The 22,360-nt window shown below is 40.7% G+C and overlaps 1 protein-coding gene across 2 annotated transcripts; it reads left to right on the top strand.

Moving 5' to 3' along the window:
* Nucleotides 1-4,949: 4,949 nt before the first annotated feature.
* On the top strand, nt 4,950-22,301 carry fam135a (family with sequence similarity 135 member A). 2 transcript variants are annotated; one of them, XM_084562168.1, is made up of 21 exons: nt 4,950-5,370; nt 7,321-7,450; nt 8,841-8,920; nt 9,808-9,947; nt 10,569-10,639; nt 10,752-10,925; nt 11,085-11,211; nt 12,062-12,215; nt 13,717-13,794; nt 14,151-14,200; nt 15,586-15,744; nt 15,870-15,943; nt 16,097-16,251; nt 16,366-18,313; nt 18,414-18,574; nt 18,685-18,776; nt 18,929-19,026; nt 19,836-19,987; nt 20,148-20,258; nt 20,350-20,463; nt 20,924-22,301. In XM_084562168.1, the coding sequence occupies exons 2-21, from the start codon at nt 7,374-7,376 to the stop codon at nt 21,127-21,129; spliced, it is 4,221 nt and encodes a 1,406-aa protein (XP_084418294.1). In that variant the 5' UTR covers nt 4,950-5,370; nt 7,321-7,373; the 3' UTR covers nt 21,130-22,301. The 2 variants fall into 2 exon arrangements, with proteins under 2 accessions (XP_084418294.1, XP_084418295.1); XM_084562169.1 differs by having other exon boundaries at nt 15,589-15,744.
* Nucleotides 22,302-22,360: the final 59 nt, after the last annotated feature.

A 22,360-nucleotide genomic window follows, 5' to 3' on the forward strand; every position in this document is an offset into this window, starting at 1 on the left:
AGTATTTTGTGCTTAATATGTGTTATATATTATTATGTATTGTTTTTACGCAGACAAAGTGAATGCTGTTTGGTTTCATTTAACTCAGACTTCCATTTCCAAATCAGTATTTCATCGTGTTTTATTTTGATTGGTCTAAATTAATCCTGAAATCTAAAAACTGCTCATTATTTTCTTTCTTACCGATGTCCTGGCTGGGAGGTCATAGCAAGCTTGTGTCCGGGCTCGCGTCACATCGCAGTGAATCAGCATTGATTGGAGATCAAACTTGATAAATAAACCAAATAAAACAATTAATTACCATCACTGTATAATAGATTGTGTCACGTAATAATCCTGGGACACAGTGTATGCAAAAAGCTTCCCAGCTCTATATCGCCAAGAGGCTGTTCCCATCCATAATTTAGCCTCAGTCTGTAGTATAAGATAAAACGCAAAAAGCACTATATTTGGAGAATGAATGTTGTAACAGCCTGAAAGCAATACTATGGGCTTGAAACGCGTATAGTGCTTGGAGTTATAATGAATGCAAAAACAGTTTGAATTCACAAGACGAGCTCTTGTGCGTAATTGCGCACAACAATTTCCGAATATTTGGAAACCATACACCTAAGCTGTGGTGCAGCAAAGCAGAAGGATTTCGCTTGTGCACAACTCCTGCTCTTCACCAGAACTCGCAACAAATTCCACATACTTCTCGGCGAAGCCTGAATGGAGGGACAGCAGACTTAAGCGAACGAACAGCCGAAGGCTAGCCAGACAGGCTGGTGAGAAAACCCAGGGAATCCCAAACGTTTGCTTGCAAAGGGCGCCCCGACGGGAAGGAGGAGGAAGTCCTCCGTGTATAATCAAGGAGAGTCTAGAAATGTTCGAGTAAAAAAAAAAATAATACTTTTATTAACTGCATTCTTTTTACTTTTATGTCAAGAGTGTCACACTAGCTCTGCAATAGTCCATTTTTGTAATGTCACTAAAATACAATTGAAATGGTAAGTCATATCTAAAGCGAAAAATGTTTGAAATGTTTCAGATTTATGTGGAATTTGTTGCAAGTTCTGGAAAAAAAAGAAAGAAAGAAAGAAAGAAAGAAAGAAAGAAAGAAACTCGAATCGTGCGCAGGCTAAACCATCCTGCAGTACCACACCATACAGCTTAGGTGTATGGTTTCCAAATATTCGGAAACTGTAGTGCGTAATTATGCACACAGGAGCAGAAGAACTCATGCCGTGAATTCAAACTGTTTTTACATGTTTGTTTGTCAAAACATATCTTAGAAATTTGAGAAAATTTGAGGATGTGGGTTAACAATCAATGTAAAATGAGTACGAAGCTTTCATGAAAAATAAGTAACCTGCATACGATTTCTATGCTATTAATAATTATAAATAATGACTTAGTTAGGCTTATATGTGTATCATTTATACCACGCCCTAACAATATATCACTCTTTAGATGTAGCCTAGATGTAGTTTAAAAAGAAAGTAGACTGTCACAAAATAAAAGCAGGTCATTAATGTTGTCTTTAGTGCTTGTGAAACTTTATTCCATACGCTTCCAGTTTCCCAAACAAATAAAATATAAACTACTGTGGACTGAGCTATCTGTAGGTCAGAAAGTGGTTGAACTTCAGTTGACGTACCGGAACCGCCATGACTGGGTTGTCCTTGAGCTTTCCTATCAATGTGAAGCCGTCCAAACTGATTTTTTGTCGGGGTGTAATACTGCTGGAACCGATCATGACGCAGTCCACGAAAAGGGTCACGGACTGCCTGCTGATTTCCAGTGACACCCTGTGCCACTGGTCATTGAAGAGAGAGCCCAGGGGGCTGAAGACAACCGTCTGCCTCCCGGCGTTAAGCGACGTGAAGGTAAACTCCAGAGACCTGGACTCCCCGTTGAGTCTGACGGCCAGCTGCTCGTGTCCATTTACATCCTGCATTTGCCAGATATTCCAGTTTTTATTAATGGTGTTGCCACTCATGCGCAGCACGACCACAAAAACAAACTCCTCCGGCAGTCCCAGTGGATAAGCAGATCTGAAACACAAATGAAGGATTATTAAACCCCCAAATGACATCTTCATATAAAAATCAATAATCCATTAGGGATTTATTTATGTGTTAAACTGCTATGAAATAAACACGAATTATGTCATCCATTATAGTCATAAGAAGGGTTTATTCTGTAAGTCTAACGATTATATTAAGCGTATAAAATGTCACATTTGTGCAGCAACTGTTAAAATTGTGTTAAAAAAGTAATCTGGTGGCTAAGAAAATATCAATATTTCACATTCAGGACCATGGACAGGGTAAACGGTGTTGTTGGGTCTTAACCACTAGGTGTCGGTGTTCACTTGTGCATTTTTAACCACCTGAACTTACCTTGTGTTGATTCTGAAGTTGAAAGCCGGCCCTATTTGATACGCAGCATCCCGAGGAGATGGCCCAGCAACCTTTTTAACAGTGTCCCTTCTTGCCAGCTCAGCGATGTGGAACTGGGACATGATATAAAACCCTGAGGGTGCAGGCACAGAAGAGTGGTTGAAAACAAAATCCTCTCTAAGGGCTTGGCAACAGTCCCTCAGGCTGTGGAGGTGATTCTTGTGCACGATAAATGCCATATAGCTGCATATTTTCATTTTATTAGGCTCTTAAAAGTGTGCCCATAATGTCTCTTTGCAAGGAATGTGTCACGCTATACATTATATTGTTTTTTACATGTCTTTCCTGGCAGTTATATTATGCTCTAGGCTATTTGCACTCTAAATATACCGTATCTGCATTTTATTTTTAGGTCGACCTCTAACATTATATGTAATATGTCATGAATCCACCTGGGAAATGATCCTCCCCGATGCTGACCTGAGGGCACATGGACTGCTGCTCCAAATGAATACCAACTTGAGATGAAAATCTCACAGCTGCAAGACAGAAAAAAGAAAGCAGCCTGTTAGTAGTCAAAGTATGTGTGTGTGTGTGTGTGTTGAGGGGAGATAATAAAAGCTCAGTGTTTGGAAAGCTGCACCACTGCCTTGAATAAATATTAGGCTGTCTCTGACTGTGTGTGGTTTCCTCTTTAACACTTGAGCTCCAGATTTGCCTGTTTTTACACATCTGGATCGGAAGGTAAAGGTCTTTATCAAGTTTGAATAAATGGTTCAGATACAACAATTTCTTCCGGTATTGTATTGATCACGTGATGCCGTTCAAATGCATGGCTCAGGGCTGAAACTGCAGCATTTCAGCTGAGCCTTTAGTGCATTGTTGAATCTATACACACACAGACACAGCTGGGCTTCATAAACCTGCAGTGTTACTGCTGCAATACAGACCCACAGACAGGATGCATGTCCTCATATATAGATAAGAAATGCAAACTGTAAAGAGGGAAGGCAAAATAATATAAATCCTTCATATAACCAGTGCTTTGTACCAATAAATGTCAATTTGCAGAATCTGTCGGCTATAAATAAAGGTCTGCAACATGGAAGAGCTAACCGAGCTAAATATGAGCAAAAAATATATCTGGAGAGGAACACAAGCCACAACACGGTCAAACAGAGAGAAAATGCTTCAGTAAAGAGGAACTTAAGTCACGAGAAGGGATGTGACTAATTTATAGAGTACGTTATCATTATCTCACCAGTTGCACCATGCAGAGCAGAAGATTACTTACTCTGAGAATGAAGTCCTGTACAAAGATACTCTGGGATCACATAGCAGCAGCACAGTGAGTACAGAAGGATATTTCTGGAATATAATCAAATGAAAAATCTCTTAACCGTGAAGTCATTTTGAGTGAGAAACACATTTGTAGTAAAACACGTACCTTTTGACTCCACCCATTTCATAGCTTGATATGAAAATTAAGAAAAAAATATATATCACGTGGTGCTTTTTTGGATTTGCTTCTAGGAGCGAACAAATCTCTGCAGCAGTGAACAACTTCAGGTCACAGTGAGAGCTCTCTTATAGGCCCGACTGTTGTCATTTATTTGGGGGAGTGAGTCAACAGTCTCCACAGTGTCAACTTTGCGTTCTACCAGAGTTCTCCTGCACCCACCTTTCACTAAATGTTACAGGCATACAGTCACAGCTCTGCATCCGATTTGTGGGTATATTCATAATTATGTACTGCATGTAAATACCAAATAAACTGGCTATGAAAAAAAAATTGCAGTGGCTTCCTTTTCTTGCACTTTTGGCATCTACATTCTCAGTGATCTCTATGGTTGCGTGGTATTTGGGCAGCATCGCTTCTATTGCTGTCCAAACTGCAAATCAAGAGATGCTGACTCAGACAGCGAGGTGTGTTTGTTCAGTCGGGCCAAGAGGCAAAGGAAATTCTTTTGCAGGGAAGCAATAAATTTGGAGGACCTGTATTTTTCATTGTAGTGAATCCCAAGAAATGCATTGTGTTATTGTGTTGATAATCGGGAAACTCACACACACACACACACATACATACTCTTCCTCCCTGCATCCTGCTATTATTCTACACTTGTTTCGAGAGATGAATTAGCCTTTATACAGTAGACATTTAGACTTGTCACAGTCGGGTAGGCACTGGTGTATCAATCTTGGCTCACTTCCATTAGGCGTCCCAGCAATTAACCATAATGCACAAAGTAGGTCCTCCCCTAAGTGGAATGCAGCCATCATAAAGTGCACCGTGCATAGTTTCCCTATTGTGGCTATAAATAAGCCAATAAAATGATTGACTGCTAGTATTACATAAGTTAAATTGGACTAAATTGTACACAGAGAACTCTGTTCAAATAGTGTAGACAATAACTCTGGACCTCTTTAGCTGGCAGGCTGCATTAAGGCCATATACAACACAACAACCAGCCTGCATAGTCTAACCATTAAACCTAACAATAAAACCTTAAGGTACCGTGCATATTGTGACAAAATGTTTTTATTTAACCTTACTGTATATGTGTATAATATAATAGCTTTTATATTCTTATTCTTACTATTGCTCTCCAATGTCCCATTTGCAGGTGTACATTTGTGAATTTTTGCATGGCGTCAGCTGCGCCTCTGGTATGTGTGTTACGCACAGTTTAATGTTCACCAGCGCGCAGTTGGAGCGGTGTCTGCTGTCAGCTCCTCAGATTGAGCACAGTTAGCTTGACGCTTAGCACACACACTAGTGCTCAGAGAGAGAGAGGCAGCTGAGCTCCGTAGCCAGTCGACTCTGTGTTTCGTTTTAAGGGCCTATAAAAGCAGCCAGAGAGGGGAGTGAAACAGTCAACAGGGGTGGTGTATTCAGTCTTCACCTCGCAGCGAAAAGGGACGACGAGGCGACTCAAATCGGAGCTAACACTGGTTAGCTAGCTAATGTTAGCTTGCCAGCGCAATGGTGAGTAGCGTTAGCTTGTCTGTGCGGCTAATGTTACCCGGTGACAACTGTTTGGTGGGAGGCTAACGTTATGCTAACTGTTACCGTTAGCTAATTAGCTGTGAAGGGATGCAGTTTTTTTTATCCTCAAGTGTGTTATATCTTTGTCGAGGCGTACCTTACATTTTGTGGGGCCCGTAGGAAAAATAAATAAATAAAAATGTTGTTTTGTTAGCTGCCAACCTGTAAGCGATAGGACAGCAGAGATTCAGCTCACCAGATACAGGGACCTGTACTATCTCACTCAAGTGTATCAAAACCTTTTCGCTAAAACTTGAAACAGCTGTTTTCGAACTGGTCTGTACTTGTGTGGGGTTTGAGCTGTTCGTTCTTTTAAAGGGCATTAAATCACTCGTCGATGTCTTGTCAAGGCCTTGTGACATGTATTTATTTTTATTTTTTTTAACAAGACCACACGTTTCAATTTGCACTTTCCCCGAAATGGCTTGGATTTTCTTTTAAGTGCCTGTTTCTGTTCCTTATCGCCGGTGTTTGTTTAGAGAAGTGTCTCGTTTTGCTTGGTGGTTGATTTCAACATGTAACACTTTTTTTTTTTTTTTTTTTTTTTTTTTTTTTTTTTAATGTATTGTAATGTGTGAAAAAACAAAATGAGTGGACGTGCATTGATCTGTGGCATTTCAGCATTCCAGACAGTCAACGCCTTACTTCACCTTTTATAATTAACCTATTAATGGCTATTATGTAGTTTAGTGTTACATCCTCAGACAAAGATCTTTACTGAAAGACCAGACCTGACAAACCAGTTGCTCCCACCACCCCTAAACTCAACATGAGTCCTTTTTACGGTGATATAAATCTATAATCTTATCCAAATATAAGTCGCTCATTTGTATTGACACTTTACAGTCGAGACTGTGTAAACATTTCCTGGGACTCTGACAGCATGACGTCTTTTTTCGTGCCATCTGTGTGAGCCTACTATAAATTGCAACTGGTTGCTTGATTCATTCAGTTGAGTTGATGAACTGCCTTGAGTCACTTTCTGTTGAACAACAATTAAGTAGTTCCTATAATGTCACAAAGGGATTCGTCATTCATGACGTGCAACACATTTTGCCACTGAAACTCTGGTGACCTTGTTGGTGCTCTGCCCGGTTTAATTTGTTTATAACTGACCGCATTCAAGGATCATTTCTTCCAGGAACGTAGGCAAATTTTGACATTAACCCCGGCGCGGTAGCCTTTGCTCAGTATCAGGCGTCGGTGTCAATAAGGTCGTATTCGTGTTGGCTTTTTTTTTTTTGTGTGTGTGTTTCACTGGTTTTCGCTGGCATGAACACAACGCCACGCTGTTTCCCAGCGAATTACTTATTCATTTCATACATGACTAATTCAGGGAACGTCTGTATGGTTGTTTTTGCCAGTTTTATTTTGCCTCGGCTACGGCCGAAAATAACCATTTGACATTTTCTTTAAATAGGTCCTGAGCTAAATATGTTCCCATTAAATAACTTGGTTGTCTCTTTATTTTGGACACAGCCGTATTGTATTTCAAGCCTATTATGCTGTCTTATTAATAGTGCTTTTCCTTATTTCTTCTAATGCTAATGCTGTAATTGTCTGAGTTGTCAACCAATTAGACCCAGAGGACAGGATGCCTCTGATACAAAACATAGACCTTATGCAGTTGTCTTTTGTATTCTCAAATGTGACATTGTTGATATTTTATTTTAGCTAATATCTTCCTACACAATTGGGTTTGAACTTGGTATGACGAGCAGGACTGTTTTGTGACTTTGTAGAAGTGCTGGTCAATTATTTATCATTACAACCTCGGTGGATATAATAAAATAGAGAGTTTTACAAAAGAAATGGTTGCTGTGACCCAGATTTTTTTTTTTTTTACAGTCTTGAAGCTGAAATGATGAATTTGATTACTTTTGCCTGCAGGCCCACAGGTGTATCCCAGATGATGTAAGGCATATCCGCCCGTAGAGACTAAGATGTCTGAAGTTCAGGCCACAGTGGAGTTCTCTGTGGAGCTCCACAAGTTCTACAATGTGGACCTGTTCCAAAGAGGGTGAGTTTTGTTTTATTGTTTCTGCAAATGTAATATTGTGTTAATTTTTTTTTACGTACATTTCCAACATATTCATGAATGCTTTTTTCAATGAAATGCACACAGATGTGTTTAACTTGCTAATGGAAATAGCTCAGCTTTGATGGCATTTGAAGGGAGTTGAAAGAGCTTTTGTAGTGCAAGAGGACCGGCTTGTTCTCTCTGAGTGTCCCAGGCAATCGGGGACAACAGTTGGTAATCTTGTTAAGACATTCAGGGCCCTCAGAAACACTCTTTGTACTTACAGCTTTGAAAATGCTTGTGTAAACTGTTTTACATATGCAAACTTGTCCCAATGTGATCATAGTTGATTCTCATGCAGTATGTGAAGTGGTTTATGTCTGTGGTAAGGATCCAGCAAATGTTTTAAAACAGCAATGTTTAAAAATTGTCCTGTAAAGAACTTAAATAATTTCATATTTATGCAGTGAGCAGTGCAGTGATGCAGGAGCTATTATTTTCCATTTCACTTTATTTGAATTTGCATCTGGATTACCATAATGCTGGAGGGATAGTAAAATTATTGGTTAACCAAAACATGAAAATACATGTCTTAGGAAATAATGTATGATACTATACACTGATATTTAGTCAAACAAATCCTGAATAAACAAACACAGCTAATGCTTTTCCTTACAAATGTTTTATAATGAGACAGTACTGTAAAGGGAAATTGTACTCTGCATTTGACCCATCCGTTCATTCATACAGTAGTGTGTACACGCCTGTACAAGATTTTACAGGCGTGTTGAGACTAACAGCATATAGACTGATCTCTAAGTAATTCTGTCAAACACACTAGCTTTGGTGCTCTAAAACTGGAAGCAAATGGAACCAAGATTTCCCACTGACTTTATAGTTTCCTGCTTCCTGATATGATTCCAGTTTTGGCACTATGTCGGATGGTGTCCTGTGCTTCCATGTTATCTCGCCAATTAGAGATAAAACTCCACCCATCTAATTATCTCTTTGTAAACATCTGGTATTTTATAAGTCAAAACAGACATATTTGATGGAAAACTAAAAAGGAAAATGCCCTGCGTTGTTTAAACTGTACAGCTGTGACACTCGTGGAAATTTCTTTTTTACAGCAGCAGTATAATGATACCTCAGTGTGCTGAGATAAAACTCAGGCTCAAAGCCCCTGACTCATCAGTGCTTTAAGAGCTCAGGTTTACTACATGAGTGACTGCTAAAGAAAGTGCTCATTATTCATTCATGAAAGGTTTCGTGTCCTTTTACAAGTAGAGGCAATTGTAGGTAACCTGTGCGGTTTGTTCCTCTTTCACAGAGCTTCTGATAATGTTTTTCACATCTAGTCTCGTTTTAAAACACATGTGTGCTTTTACAGGTTCTACCAGATGCGTGCCAGTCTTAAGGTGCCACCCCGCGTCCCACACAAAGTTGAGACCAGTCTACTTCACCCGGGAGGTAAATTAAGTATATAGTATAGTAATTTTTCCAAGAATTTTCAGTCTTTCTTTACACAAGGATATTGGTCTATATCCACAATGACAAACCTGGTCTTTAGTTTGAAGCGATCCAGTTGGTCAGCCCTAAGCCCTGCACCTTTCTCCTCAGTTTACCAATTATTTTCTTTTGTACTTTTCTTATCAGAGTTACCACCATTCATATATAACTTATTAAGTCACTCATGTACTTCAGGTATTCTATTTTTCAGCTGATGTAATGTTAGCACATTATCAGGGAAAATGTGTGCACATTTGGTTTACTTATTGTATTGTTTGGCCTGCTCACAGCTAGAAGCATACTGGTTTGTCTCATGAGGCCACTCCCAGCTCTCTGTATTTCTCTCGAGCTTTGTGCACAGGCCTCAGCCTCTTAGGAACCTGAATTTCTCCTTTAACACAAAGACCTCAATCCTTTTTGTGTCATTGCTAAGCAGGAAAAAGTCAGACAGCGATTGTTCCAGTGCGTCACTGTTACTTTACCATTTTATAAATTAGGGCACATAAGAAACAATGGCCAGTGGTACAGTGGTATGGGTGGTTAGCACTGATGCCTCACAGCAAGAAGGTTCTGGGTTTGAATCCATCAGCCAACTGGAGCCTTTCTGTGTGGAGTTTGCATGTTCTCCCTGTGTCTGCGTGGGTTCTCTCCAGGAACTCCGACTTCCTCCCACCATCCAAAGACATGCACGTTTGTTTAATTGGTGATTCTAAATTGGCCGTAGGTGTGCATGTGAGTGTGAATGGCTGTCTGTCTCTCTCCAGAGGACATGCAGTTACAGAAAATGAATGAAAGAAACAATGCCAATTGTTATCATTGACACAATTATTCTTTGTGTTTTTATCCAGGCTCTGATCTGGCGTTTCCTGCTTCAGTCCAGGACGATGTCATCTGCAGCAAAACTTTCCAAATCCTCTATAAGAATGAAGAGATCGTGGTCAATGATGTCCTTCTCTTCAAAGTGATGATGCTGCTGGACGAGAAGAAGGTAAGTTTGAGAAAGAGCGGTGGGTGGATGGGTTTAATCTAAAAATATTATCTGGTCTTATTTTTTAGGTCATGTTACTTTTCTCTGTCTGCTTGACATAAAGTACCTCTACATTAGATGCCAATTCCATTTAGAAGAGTTTGACAGTAGAATATGGTCTGTATCGCAGGCTTTCTCAAATGGTTTTCTATTGTGTTTTTAGGTTATGTCCCTTGCTGTTGTGTGACAAAGTAGTACGTGTGCACAATCTTTCTTTAACACCCATATGAACACAATTTGGAAATCCAGATGCCATCTTCAGTCAAAAGCAAGACATTAGAAGCACGATGCACCTGCAAAATATTGTGGAAATTGGGACAACATGATTTTTCTTTTTTTTTTAACTAGTTTGTGCCACTTTACAGTTCATTTGCTTTAAAAGCCGTGTTACAAATGTATTTTTCTTAGTTTTTTCTGTTCTAACTGGATGCATTGGACAGTTTTGGACAGCAGGTGTGTCCTTGGGACACAGGTCACGACAACAAAGGACTTTTAAATGTATCAGAGCTAACTTGCATATCTGCCCGAGACATCACTTGCTTTTGCACGCAGGGTTTTAAAGTCGTTCTTCATTCTCCTCAGGTGGAAGAGTCCCTCAATGACATGGATTTCCAGCTTTTCTTGGATTTATATTTCACAGATGGTGATTACACGTAGGTGTTGCAATATATTAACTATACAGTGTTTGGTAATTTTGATATTTGCATGTTCTATGCAAATGTGGCTCCACTAATGTCTCCTGTCCTTATTATATAATTTCTACAGGCCAGATGATCCAAGCTCTCTACAGAACATCAGTGGCCGCACACTTCGTTTGCACTTTAGCCTTCAGCGAGGCATCCACCAACACATCAATGTCATGTTTGACTACTTCCACCTGTCTGTCATCTCTGTAGCCATCCATGCCTCTCTTGTGGCACTGCATCAGCCCCTTATTAGGTCAGACATTTTTCACACTTCTGCAAAACAAAAAGGTTTAATAATAGGATGGTTAAATTTGAACTTAAAGTGAACATAACGCATGAAACTGTTTTTTCTTTTTTCTTTATTTCTTTTAATTCTTGTCTTGATAACCTGATCTTACACGTGTTTACCTAGTTTTCCTCGGCCTGTGAAAACCACATGGCTAAACCGCAACGCTCCAGCACAGAGCAAAGACTCGGTCATCCCACCTCTGGAGAGTGTGGTGTTCGGCAGCAGTTATGTCAAGCAAGTGTCACCAGATGTAAGTGAACACCTTTTATAGCAAGATAAATGTATCTGGAAATTGCCTTTATATATTTTGCATCATATCATTTTACAAGTTTGCTGCACTACAGTAGGCTAAATTAAACACTGGCTCAAAATAAATGACTGTCATAAACCTTAAAATACTCATGATATGTTGTGGAACTCTTTTATCATCAAAGATAAAAAAAACCTCGATGGAAAAAAGAGGCTTGTGTTTATTGTTAAAGTGAAAGTACCTGCCAGAAATACAGTCTTTGATTATTACATGAACATAGTGTAATGGAGTGAGTGTTCCATTCACTGCATTTAAAACAAGGGAACATGCAGACTGCTGATAGGTCAGAAGAAGAGGAAACTATCAGACCAGAGTCACATTTAGCCAGAAGTAATTTGCCTGCCCAACTATAGCTGCTCCTGAGACGCAGTAGTGTACCAGAGTCATTCAGGCAGACCAGAGGCACTCCCCCGGATGCATCACTAATAGACGGCTTGGAAATAACAAGCCATCGACCACTTTTCATTTCACTGCGGGTGTTTGTAAAGATGCAGCTTTGAACCATTTGCATGTACATATTGCGCACAAAATATGTCTAAAAGTAACTAACAGTACTGTAATATCAAAGTGATGTGTGACAGAGCATGCAGTGGTATATTTTTTAAATAATTTAATACAATCCAGTGTAACAGCACCACAGACTGCATCACCCAAAATAATCATACAGTTGAATTGCCAAATTTCTTGTGAATTGGCCCATGGCAGATCTACAAGTCAGGAACAGCAGTAATATTGTGTAAAGAATTAAATTATCTCTAATATCTGCTCTGTCTCTTTTGTGATCCCTCAGGGCAGGACATTCCTGGTGTCTGACCCCTGTCTGCAGCATGCTTTCAGTCTGCACCATAACCTTTGCTCCAGTCTGCTAATGGCCTACCGGGGGCTCTTTGACTACTTCACGTCTATCACCAAGGACCTGCCCTCCTCCCATCGCATGGAACTAGGTATGCATTGTGTCTTCACATCAGCTCATCCTAAATCCCTGACTTAAAATGTAAGGGAATCTTTATTTTTACACACTGCACTAAGAAGAAACACATACACTGCCTGGCCAAAAAAAAGTCACCACCAAAAAAAATGGTCACACTCTAATATTTCGCCTTTAGCTTTGATTACAGCACACATTCGCTGTGGCATTGTTTCGATAAGCTTCTGCAATGTCACAAGATTTATTTCCATCCAGTGTTGCATTCATTTTTCACCAAGATCTTGTATTGATGATGGGAGAGTCTGACCACTGCGCGAAACCTTCTCCAGCACATACCAAAGATTCTCATTGGGGTTAAGGTCTGGACTCTGTGGTGGCCAAACCATGTGTGAAAATGATGTCTCATGCTCCCTGAACCACTCTTTCACAGTTTGAGCCCCATGAATCCTGACATTGTCATCTTGGAATATGCCCGTGAACATCAGGGAAGAAAAAAATCCATTGACGTAATAACCTGGTCATTCAGTATATTCAGGTAGTCAGCTGACCTCATTCTTTGGGCACATAATGTTGCTGAACCTAGACCTGAGCAACTGCAGCAAATCATAGCACTGCCCACACAGGCTTGTACAGTAGACACTAGGCATGATGGGTGCATCACTTCATCTGCCTCTCTTCTTACCCTGATGCCCCCATCACTCTGGAACAGGGTAAATCTGGACTCATCAGACCATATGACCTTCCTCCATTGCTCCAGAGTCCAATCTTTATGCTCCCTAGCAAATTGAAGCCTTTTTTTCACTGATTAGTGGTTTTCTTAAGGCTACACAGCTGTTCAGTACCAAACCCTTGAGTTCCCTTCACATTGTACGTGTGGAAATGCTCTTACTTTCACTATTAATCATAGCCCTGAGTTCCACTACTGTTTTTCTTCAATTTGATTTCACTAAACGTTTAAGTGATCACTGATGCAACGATACTCAGTTGCATCAGTTGGGGTTAAATGGCTTTTTGTCAGCTGAAAGCTAATCACCCATGCAGTACTTACCCAACAGGAGGCTCATACCTATTTGCTTAGTTAAATCCAGGTGGTGACTTTTTTTTGGCCAGTGTATTTGCAATATATATATATAGTATATGTTACTCATTTTTGATTTGCAATGGATTTTGATTGTTTTGTTTTTTCTTTTCACTATCTGAGTTTGTTGCATATAAGTTTGCTGTGATCTCATGTCATTTCATCAGATCCCTTCACATAACCATGTTCTACCCTTTCAAACAGACTGCACAAGCAGAAAGTTGTTTTAGGGTTCTAACTAACAAATCTTAGTTCATTGTTTTTACAAAATCATACTTGCACTCATTAGATACGTCTGTTAACCAGTAGACTAAAAACAACTCACTGTAGTTCCTATGGCTCACCAAACCTAATCCTGACAAGCGGACAGATATTAACCCATCCTAGACAACCACATAATAAAAAAGGTTAAATGTACCTATATGTGCAATCTTACTAGCCAAGCCCAGCATGCAAGTCCTATATGAACGAGTACTCAGAAGACCCTATCCCCGAAGTCAAAGACACGTCTACATAGGTATGTCCCGACCCTTACCATACCTCAAATCAACCTTCCTTTCTTTCCCCTTTCCTCTTCACTCCAGTTTCCTTCTTGTAGAAGACACCATGTCCTCTCCGTGACAACTGCTATAAATATATTCATCCTTTCTTTCCGTCTGTATAACTAGGTTTTGGTCAAAGAGTTTCATTGGTAGTGTAGAATGTGTTGGCCTGTTCTGGTCATGTCATTTAAAAAAATCTTTCTGCAATTACTGCTGTCTGACACAACTTTCTTATTTAGCATGTTTCACTGATTCTTTGAAAAATTTCTGTATGATTCCATAATGACTTGTCGTGATAAATCTTACCCATACTGCTTTTCTGCCTCCTCAGAACAACTTGATTTAGAGGCTCGTCTAACTGAGTTATGTGAACAAGTCAAGGTAAGACCTGTTGATTTTTGTCTGATTGCCCCTAAGTGGCCGGTGAAGTAAATTATTTATATTTATAGGAAGCAACACATCATCTAACTTACGTCGTAATTTATTAGAATTGTGCAAGCTTGTTGAATTTCATGAATGATAGAAGATGGAAGATTAGCTGGAGTTTGGATGTGAGTGCATGACATTGTATTTGTTTTATTCGGCAAGACAGAGTCCTTTGTTGACTACAGGGAATAAAGTCTGTATACACTCTCCTAATATTTCCCTTGTGCCTTCATAACAGTTGTGATTCATCAGAGAATGGGTATGGGCCTTCTGAGGCTCTCCTGTTGTGTTTGCCAACAGAATGTTGTTAATGGGGGCCTTTTGGTCCTATGGGCTGAAGAGAGGGGCCTCTGTGGATCCGGCTTGTCTCAGTGCATCCCACAGATACTTGATCAGTTTGGGATCTAGTGAATTTGGAGGCCAGGTCAACACCTTGTGCTGTTCTTCATGTTTTTTTTAGTTGTTCCTAAACCGTTTTTGTGTGTGTGCTTTGTCGGGCTGCATCCTGCTGGGGATGGCTGCTGCCATCAAGGAGTGTCATTGCTATAGGGTGGGGGTGCTTGGTCTGGTTTAGGTGGGTGGTACATGTCTAAGTAACATCCACATGAATGCCACATCCAAAAGTTTCCCAGCAGAACATTTTATTGTTACAAGATGGTCAGTGTTGTTGTCTTCTCCTGTCAGTAGTCACAATGTTATGCCTGATCAGTTTGGTTTTATTGCAGCTAGTGGTAAAGAATTATTGCACATGGTAGCTAAGTACTAAGTGAAACTGAAGTGCACAGAAAGCTTTAACTGGAGTTAGTGGTGATTTATTACACCAAGTTACTCAAAGTGTGTCAGCATATTATGGAGAGATGCTATTGAATCTCTGTCCTGCTGCTGAATTCATCAGCACACTCGCAGGCAATGAGGTGTTGCTTTACAGTTCATAGAATGACATTTAAAAGTATTTTTTTAAAGCATTTTGTAATTGTGTGAATGTTTCTCACGGGCTGACATTAGAGCCCTCTTTTGATTATAGGGACACTTGAGAATGTTTTGAAAAGCTGCAATGACTCAGATTTGTGTAGATGATGGTGATGGATTATGCAAGTCAAGTCTCTCTTATATGCTTTAGTGAATTGCACCTCGTCTCCAAATATGGAATTGTTATATTAGGTTAGACTGAGTCTGGAAAGGATATATATATTGACTTGGATTTATTTTTGTGACTTCATCTAAAACTGAAACTGCTTTGCATATCATAAAGACCAAGTCCTCTTGAATAGAGCTGTATGCTCAGAGAAACTTGCTAACTAGGGCCCCCTGTTGGGTGACTTGTGTCCTTGTACTTTTAGCAGAAAGCGGAGTCGCCTGATGAGCTAGCAGAATTAGTAAATATGAATCTGGCTCAGCTTTGCTCTCTGCTCATGGCTCTCTGGGGGCAGTTCCTAGAAGTTGTGTCCCTGCAGGAACATGTTGCTGCCCTACTAGCTATGGAGCACCATACACTAAGGGTGAGATAAACTTTTTTTTTATATATAAACCTACAGATGTAAGCATCAAACTAGTTATCTTTCAACAACGATAAAACCTCCAGCGAACTGACAGAATCCTAACAGTATATGTGGTGTTATTACAGGTGAGACGGTTTGCTGAGGCTTTCTTTTGTCTCGAACATCCAAGACAATCTGCGCTTGCTTATCAGGAACTGCAGTAAGTTGTACCGACATGTTTGCTTCGATTGTGAAATATAGTCTTGCTTTTATCAAGCCTGGGCCAGTATTTGCTTGTCTCATATACTCAAGCCCAAGTTTGTTTTCTCTGTCTGACTTATTGTCCTCTTTCCTCCATCTGTCCCTCCATCAGTGCTCACAGTCACCAACAGATGACTAATGCTATAAAAAGCTCCAGCTATTTCTTGTCTTTGCCTCCACTTCCGGTGGAATGTGCAGACCTGGATGGCGATGTTAGCTCCCTGCCAATCATCTTTGAAGACAGATATCTGGATTCTATCACTGAAGGTCATTAACAGTACTGCTGCTCTGCTACTATACTAGTACAAGATGTACATGCTCTTTTTTAAACTAAAGATGTGTTCTTGTCTTTTTTCCATTCAACTTGGTTTCGTCCTGAAGATCGTGATGGACCCTGGCTGGGAATGCACAATACAAGGACTGGCTCAGTTTCCAGTAAAACAGACAAGGCCAGTGCCAAAGACTACAGTGCAGCAGCTAGCCCTGTACCTGAAACACGATGCACCTCCATCGATAACACCTGGCCAGATACTTTTGATCCTCCACCTAAATCCAAAGGCAAGTCGGTCAAACTAAAGAAAAATTCAAAGACTGAGAACTCCAAGAAATTGACAAGACAGGGCTCCAAAGACTCTGTGGTTTTGTTGGGCTATAAGAACCTCAAAGCTCCTTATGGCAACACCAGCACCAAGTACAAGGAAGGGGAACCACCCCTTAACCAAGATGAGGAACGAGATACCTTGCAGGGGGACTCGAGTTATTTAAGGACTAATGTCAGTTCTTTTTTTGACTCTGTTGCCACATCAGCACATTGTGGAGACCGTGCTGATGATTCTGTCATGGATAACAGTGTAACTAATGCTGCTTGTCAAAAACATTTTTTTAAAACTACCACCTCGGACACACAGAATAATCCCCAGGCTGGTACTGGGGCTATTGCTACATGCAACCAACCAATTCAAAAAGATAGGCAAGTTGACCACAGTGGCCAAAAGCTGCCCCAGTTGTCTGCAGGGGTGAAGCAAATTGAGGGGAAACCAAGTAACAAGGACCCAAACCACGGTAATAAAGTAATGGTTCCTCCATCAAATCGGACTGATGGGACTCCCAGTAGTAATATTCCTGAGATCACCCAGACGAACCTTTGTGACTCACAACAATCTGTGATTGAATCTGTATTTGAAAGGCCAGGTAAAGAAACAGCACAGCGTAGCCAGCCCTGTGTGGTCTCAGTACAGGTAAAGAGTGATTGTATCAGGCTGCCAGATGGACGAGCCCCCAGTGCCTCGTCTCGTCTCTCTGACTCGGGCATTGAGAGCGAACCCAGCTCATTTGCTACTCAGCTTGCGCTAGGACCACAAATCTGTATGGGGCTAGGTGTCTCTGAGTCAGGTGTTGCAGTCCCACAACCTGAGAGGGCTCTCCAGAGTCCTGCACCACGGTCTGTTCAGCAAAGCACAGTGCAGAAGCCCAGTGGGACAGGAGAAATTATGTGCCCTGAAAGTACTAGTGCTGTCAGTGGAGTCCAGTCCTCTCTCACGTCTATCAACTCCTTGCCCTCAGATGATGAGGGCGAAGGTTCTTCGAGGGGCTCCAGCGGAGCTGAAGTCCGTGGCAGGAAGTCCAGTGTCTTGGTGCAGGAGCAGAGTTTAGTCTTCTGTGGAGATATCACTAAAACTGAAGTGGCCTGCAACCCTGATACTAATACAGGTGATTCCCAGCTTTCCCAAGTGAAACTTGCCTTTGACTCAGACACAGACCCCAAATTAATAGGTATTTCTGAATTTGGACCAGAGGAAGCAGCTGGCTCTGGGACCGTTAAAGAATCCCGTAGCGAACCCCACACAGCTTGCCCCTCCAGCAACTCTGCCACCAGTAGCACTGACATGGTAAAACGTGGGATGGTAGAGAACTACTTTGGTTCATGCTCTAGCACAGATGTGTCTGAGATCAGCCCTGTAGAAACATCTGCTATCACATTGGGGATCCAGGCAGGACCACAGGTTGAGGAGGATGAGGACGAGACAGAGCATGAGATGATCGAAAACGGTTACTACGAGGAAGGTGACGGCTATGCTTTTGTGAATGGTGTTGCTGATGATGAGCAAACTGGAGTTGGGGATGCATCAGCTCAACAGACAAGTCTTCTGTTCGAACAGCTTGGCATTGGCTACCTCCATGAAACAAAGGATTTATCAAAAGCTCCAATCTGCTCCAACGTAGCCTCCAGCAGTGTTGGGTATAGCTTGGGAAGACCTCCCTATTCCTCTACCTCCCTTTCTTCTAGCCTGCAGTGGTATGAATGTGCACCCACACCACAGATGAAAGCGTGAGTCATCTTTCAAAAATATTTCTCAAATCTATTTTAATGTAATGCATACATCTGCCGTTCCTTACACTCGTCACCTTCTTTCATTATAATTGTACAGGTTCATTAAGGCCAAGGAAGAGATGAAGCAGCTAAGGCTCCCTGGTTTCTTGTACAGTGAGGTGCCTGAGCTGGCATCCACTGTGCCTTATTTTAGCTTGGAGGAAGACGAAAGCTGTGAAGAAGGCATCCATCTCATAGTCTGTGTCCATGGGCTGGACGGTAGGAAGTCCTCTGTCAAAAACCTTCCACAGTAAATGAGTCACTTTAATTGGTCTCTTTTTGCTTTGTAGTCAAAACACTGATGCATTTTATTCCCTTTATCGCTACAGGAAACAGTGCTGACCTGAGACTGGTGAAGACTTATCTTGAGCTTGGACTGCCTGGTGCTCGTATAGACTTCCTCATGTCTGAGAGAAATCAAGTAAGCAGATAAGACCTGGATCAGATAATCCAAGTTTACCCGATTCAGGGTCTCAGGCCTGTTTTATTTTTTGTACTAAAACAACTGTCAGTTAATCGGTAGCAGATTTAGCAGTTTTGTCCTTGCTAACTTTGTATTTATTTTTTCTCCAGAATGACACCTTTGCGGACTTTGAGTCAATGACCGACCGACTGCTGGACGAAATAGTTCAGTACATTCAAATATACAACCTCACAGTCTCCAAGATAAGGTAATGGGTTATTTTCTATCCAAATGCAATATCAGAATATTAAGACATAAACAAATAGTCATAGTTTACTGAATTCAAGGGTAAATTAGTAATTCATCAAGTGGCTGCATGATGGCATAAACAATGACAAAACTGCCTGTGACGTTAAGTACTGTATTAATACTGAGACTCTGCAGCTTCTAGTAAAGATTAAAATATTTGTAGCTGTGCATTAAAATATAGTGTAATGCTGGTTATGCTGTTGTCATCTTTTATTTGTCATGCTCTCCCATCTGCAGCCAGACACATGACATGTGTATTAACTTTGCATAGCGCAACCACCGAAATTTAAATGCCAACAGTGGAGTGGGAGTGAGATTCGGGGAAGATCATTTTGCAACACAGGACAACGATTTGTGAATCAGTCTGACAGAGAGAGAAGTTCCAACATGTTAAGACTGATGGTGTTACAACTCTATAAGCTGTGTAGAAATAGTTATCAAATACGCCACTGACTCATGCAGCTCAACATGGGATAGGACGGGAGTCATTCTCCTGGAAATGGGAAGCATTTAAATCAGTTTGGAATTGGACAGGAGTGTTTTTGTGGGGACAGGAGTGAAAATCTACTCCCACAGCACCCTCTAGCTGTTGCAGTTTTCCGCTCTGTTTCTTCTACAGCATAGTAACTAAACACTATTAACCATAAAAATCGGCTGAAGCTTATATACACACCAAGTATGTCAATGACAAAGTTGGATTTTAATTTTTGTTGTTTGATGTCTTTACTATTTGGTCCTAATCCTCTGCATTATCTTTTTTATTTGCAGCTTTGTTGGTCATTCTTTAGGGAACCTCATAGTTCGCTCCGTTCTTACCCGGCCCAGGTTCAAATGTTACCTCAGCAGGCTGCACACCTTCCTCTCCCTCTCCGGGCCTCACCTGGGCACACTGTACAACAGCTCTGCTCTGGTCAATACAGGTGAATGTCCAAACCTTTAATTGCTTTTTCAGAGACTGCACCATCGCTACTCTTAGTCAGCTAACTGGTAGTTGCTTTAGCATGAATGTGCGTCCACACTCATTTCATCTCCTGTGTCCTCTGTTGATCCTGTTAAATAACTTTTACATTTTATTCCTAGGCCTTTGGTTCATGCAGAAGTGGAAAAAGTCTGGGTCGCTCCTGCAGCTGACGTGCCGTGATCATTCAGATCCTCGCCAAACTTTCCTCTATAAACTCAGCAAGAAATCTGGTTAGCTTTGCTGTTTGTACCAAATAATTTGGGCTGGATATTTGAAATACGAGTTTGTCAGTGTAACTTTGCTATTGATCTGTGTTTTAAGGTCTGCAGTTTTTCAAAAATGTGGTGCTGGTGGGGTCACTGCAGGATCGCTATGTCCCCTATCATTCTGCTCGAATAGAAATGTGCAAAACTGCATTAAAGGACAAACAAACAGGTGAGTGGAAGCAGGGTCCACATTGACATGACTTTTCAGGATGAGATGGTTTTCGTTGATGTGGGTGACGGTCAGACTTTAAATTGGAGAAAAGTGGCCAAGCAGAACAGGCCAGGTCCTAAGAGCTCTGACACATAAAGCCACAGTCCACTGTCTTTGCCCTTGTAGTGTAGTTTCCCCTGATTTGCAATCTCCAGCTCAGTTAAGGTATTTGCACAATGACAAAACAAATTTTTGGTGCTGCTTATCAAAGGTGATTGAGATCTTCATTTTCTCCCTCCTTCCTCATACTTTCTGACGTTCCACTTTCCTCTGTTTTTTTACTTCTGTGTCTGTTACAAGAATGACACAAAGCAGTGTAGACTAAATTCAATTGCCTAATTTAGTCGACAAACTAAGTGTTAAATAGACTTGAGAATACTGTGCCCCGTTCAGCTTGTCTCTATCTTGTCCATACCAGGTCCTGTGTATGCTGAAATGATTGAGAACCTGCTGCTGCCGGTACTTCAGAACAAAGACTGTAACCTGGTGCGATATGATGTCATTCATGCCCTGCCCAACACAGCCAACTCTCTTATCGGTCGGGCTGCCCACATCGCCGTCCTTGATTCTGAGATCTTCCTGGAGAAGTTCTTCCTCGTTGCGGGCCTCAAGTTCTTTCAGTAGAACTGCGGCAGAATCACTTGGCTGGACAAGAGGAACTTGGCGCTCATACCTCACTACAACTGAATGGTATTCTCATCATGGTATCCGGATTATCCCTTGTTGTTGTTTTTATTTTATTTTTAATAATTACTTTTACAAATTCATAAATTTCAAAATTCACATTTTTTTTTCTTGTTACATTGTTTATATTTCAATCACAGTGGATATGGAGTTTGCCATTTTTATTTTTTCTACTACCATTTTTAACATTTTGTTTGTTTTTTTTTGTGTTGGAAAATGTATTTCCCCAGCATATGGTATATTTTCAGTGTTATTTATGTGTTATATATGTACTTTTAATAATTTCACTCAAGTTAATCAATTAATTTTCGATGCCGAACTGGAAAATGTAGCTGCTACGAATATGAAATGGCTGTTATGGTGAGCTGGCCCAAGTCAAGTCTGCACATACTGTCCTCACTGTTGCAAATGTTTTCCCACCGATATTAAGAGACACTGCATTAATTTGCACCACGACTACATTTTACAAGCTTTTGTACTGAAAATGGTCATTTGTACAAGTTACTTTTTTATCAAAAATTTTCCATCATTTTTAAAGGCAAAGATGAACCCATTTGAAATAGGATTGTTGCTCAGACTTTGCAGCCTTGGCTTTGGTCTTAATACTTTATGCTGTTCCTTGACATTGCAGCATTCTGCACATTTACCCAGCCTGGTGTTGGGAGAGTAAAGCTTTGCCTACAACATGATGGCATTTTATTACAGGGGTTTAAGCAATGATCAAGCACATGTGGGTAGTAAGAACTTGTTTTATTGAAAGTATTTGGTTGATAATTTGGTGATTATTTATGTTTAAACTGGAAAGTATTGGTTGGAATTAAGAAATGTCTCTTGGACAGTTGTTTATATATCATCATACTCTACCATTAAATATGCATATTATGAAATAAGTTGCATGCCTTTTCTTTCTTCATTCTGCTCATTTCTAGATTCGGAGGGAAGATGTCACTCCCGAGGGTTCCAAGAAAAATCTTCTGAAGTGCTCTCAGATCACCTACTAATATGATGTTGTCTGACAAATGTGACTAAAAGATTTAAAAGTTTGAATTGATACTGTGGTGTCATTTTTTCCCCCAATAATTACTCTTGACATCTCATTTAGCGTTCAGATTGTATTTTGCAATGGGTCAAATTTGCCCTGCAGGTGGCAGTATCATCACAGTAAGATGCG

Source organism: Chelon labrosus (genome assembly GCF_963514085.1).
Source record: "Chelon labrosus genome assembly, chromosome: 15".
NCBI lineage: Eukaryota > Metazoa > Chordata > Actinopteri > Mugiliformes > Mugilidae > Chelon > Chelon labrosus.

Excerpts from the sequence above, each read along its gene's own strand:
- fam135a (XM_084562168.1), top strand. The coding sequence starts at position 7,374 with ATGTCTGAAGTTCAGGCCACAGTGGAGTTCTCTGTGGAGCTCCACAAG. Across the intron at positions 15,745-15,869 it reads TGGAGCACCATACACTAAGG|GTGAGACGGTTTGCTGAGGC; the intron begins GTGAGATAAACT and ends GTGTTATTACAG. Across the intron at positions 15,944-16,096 it reads CTTGCTTATCAGGAACTGCA|TGCTCACAGTCACCAACAGA; the intron begins GTAAGTTGTACC and ends TCCCTCCATCAG.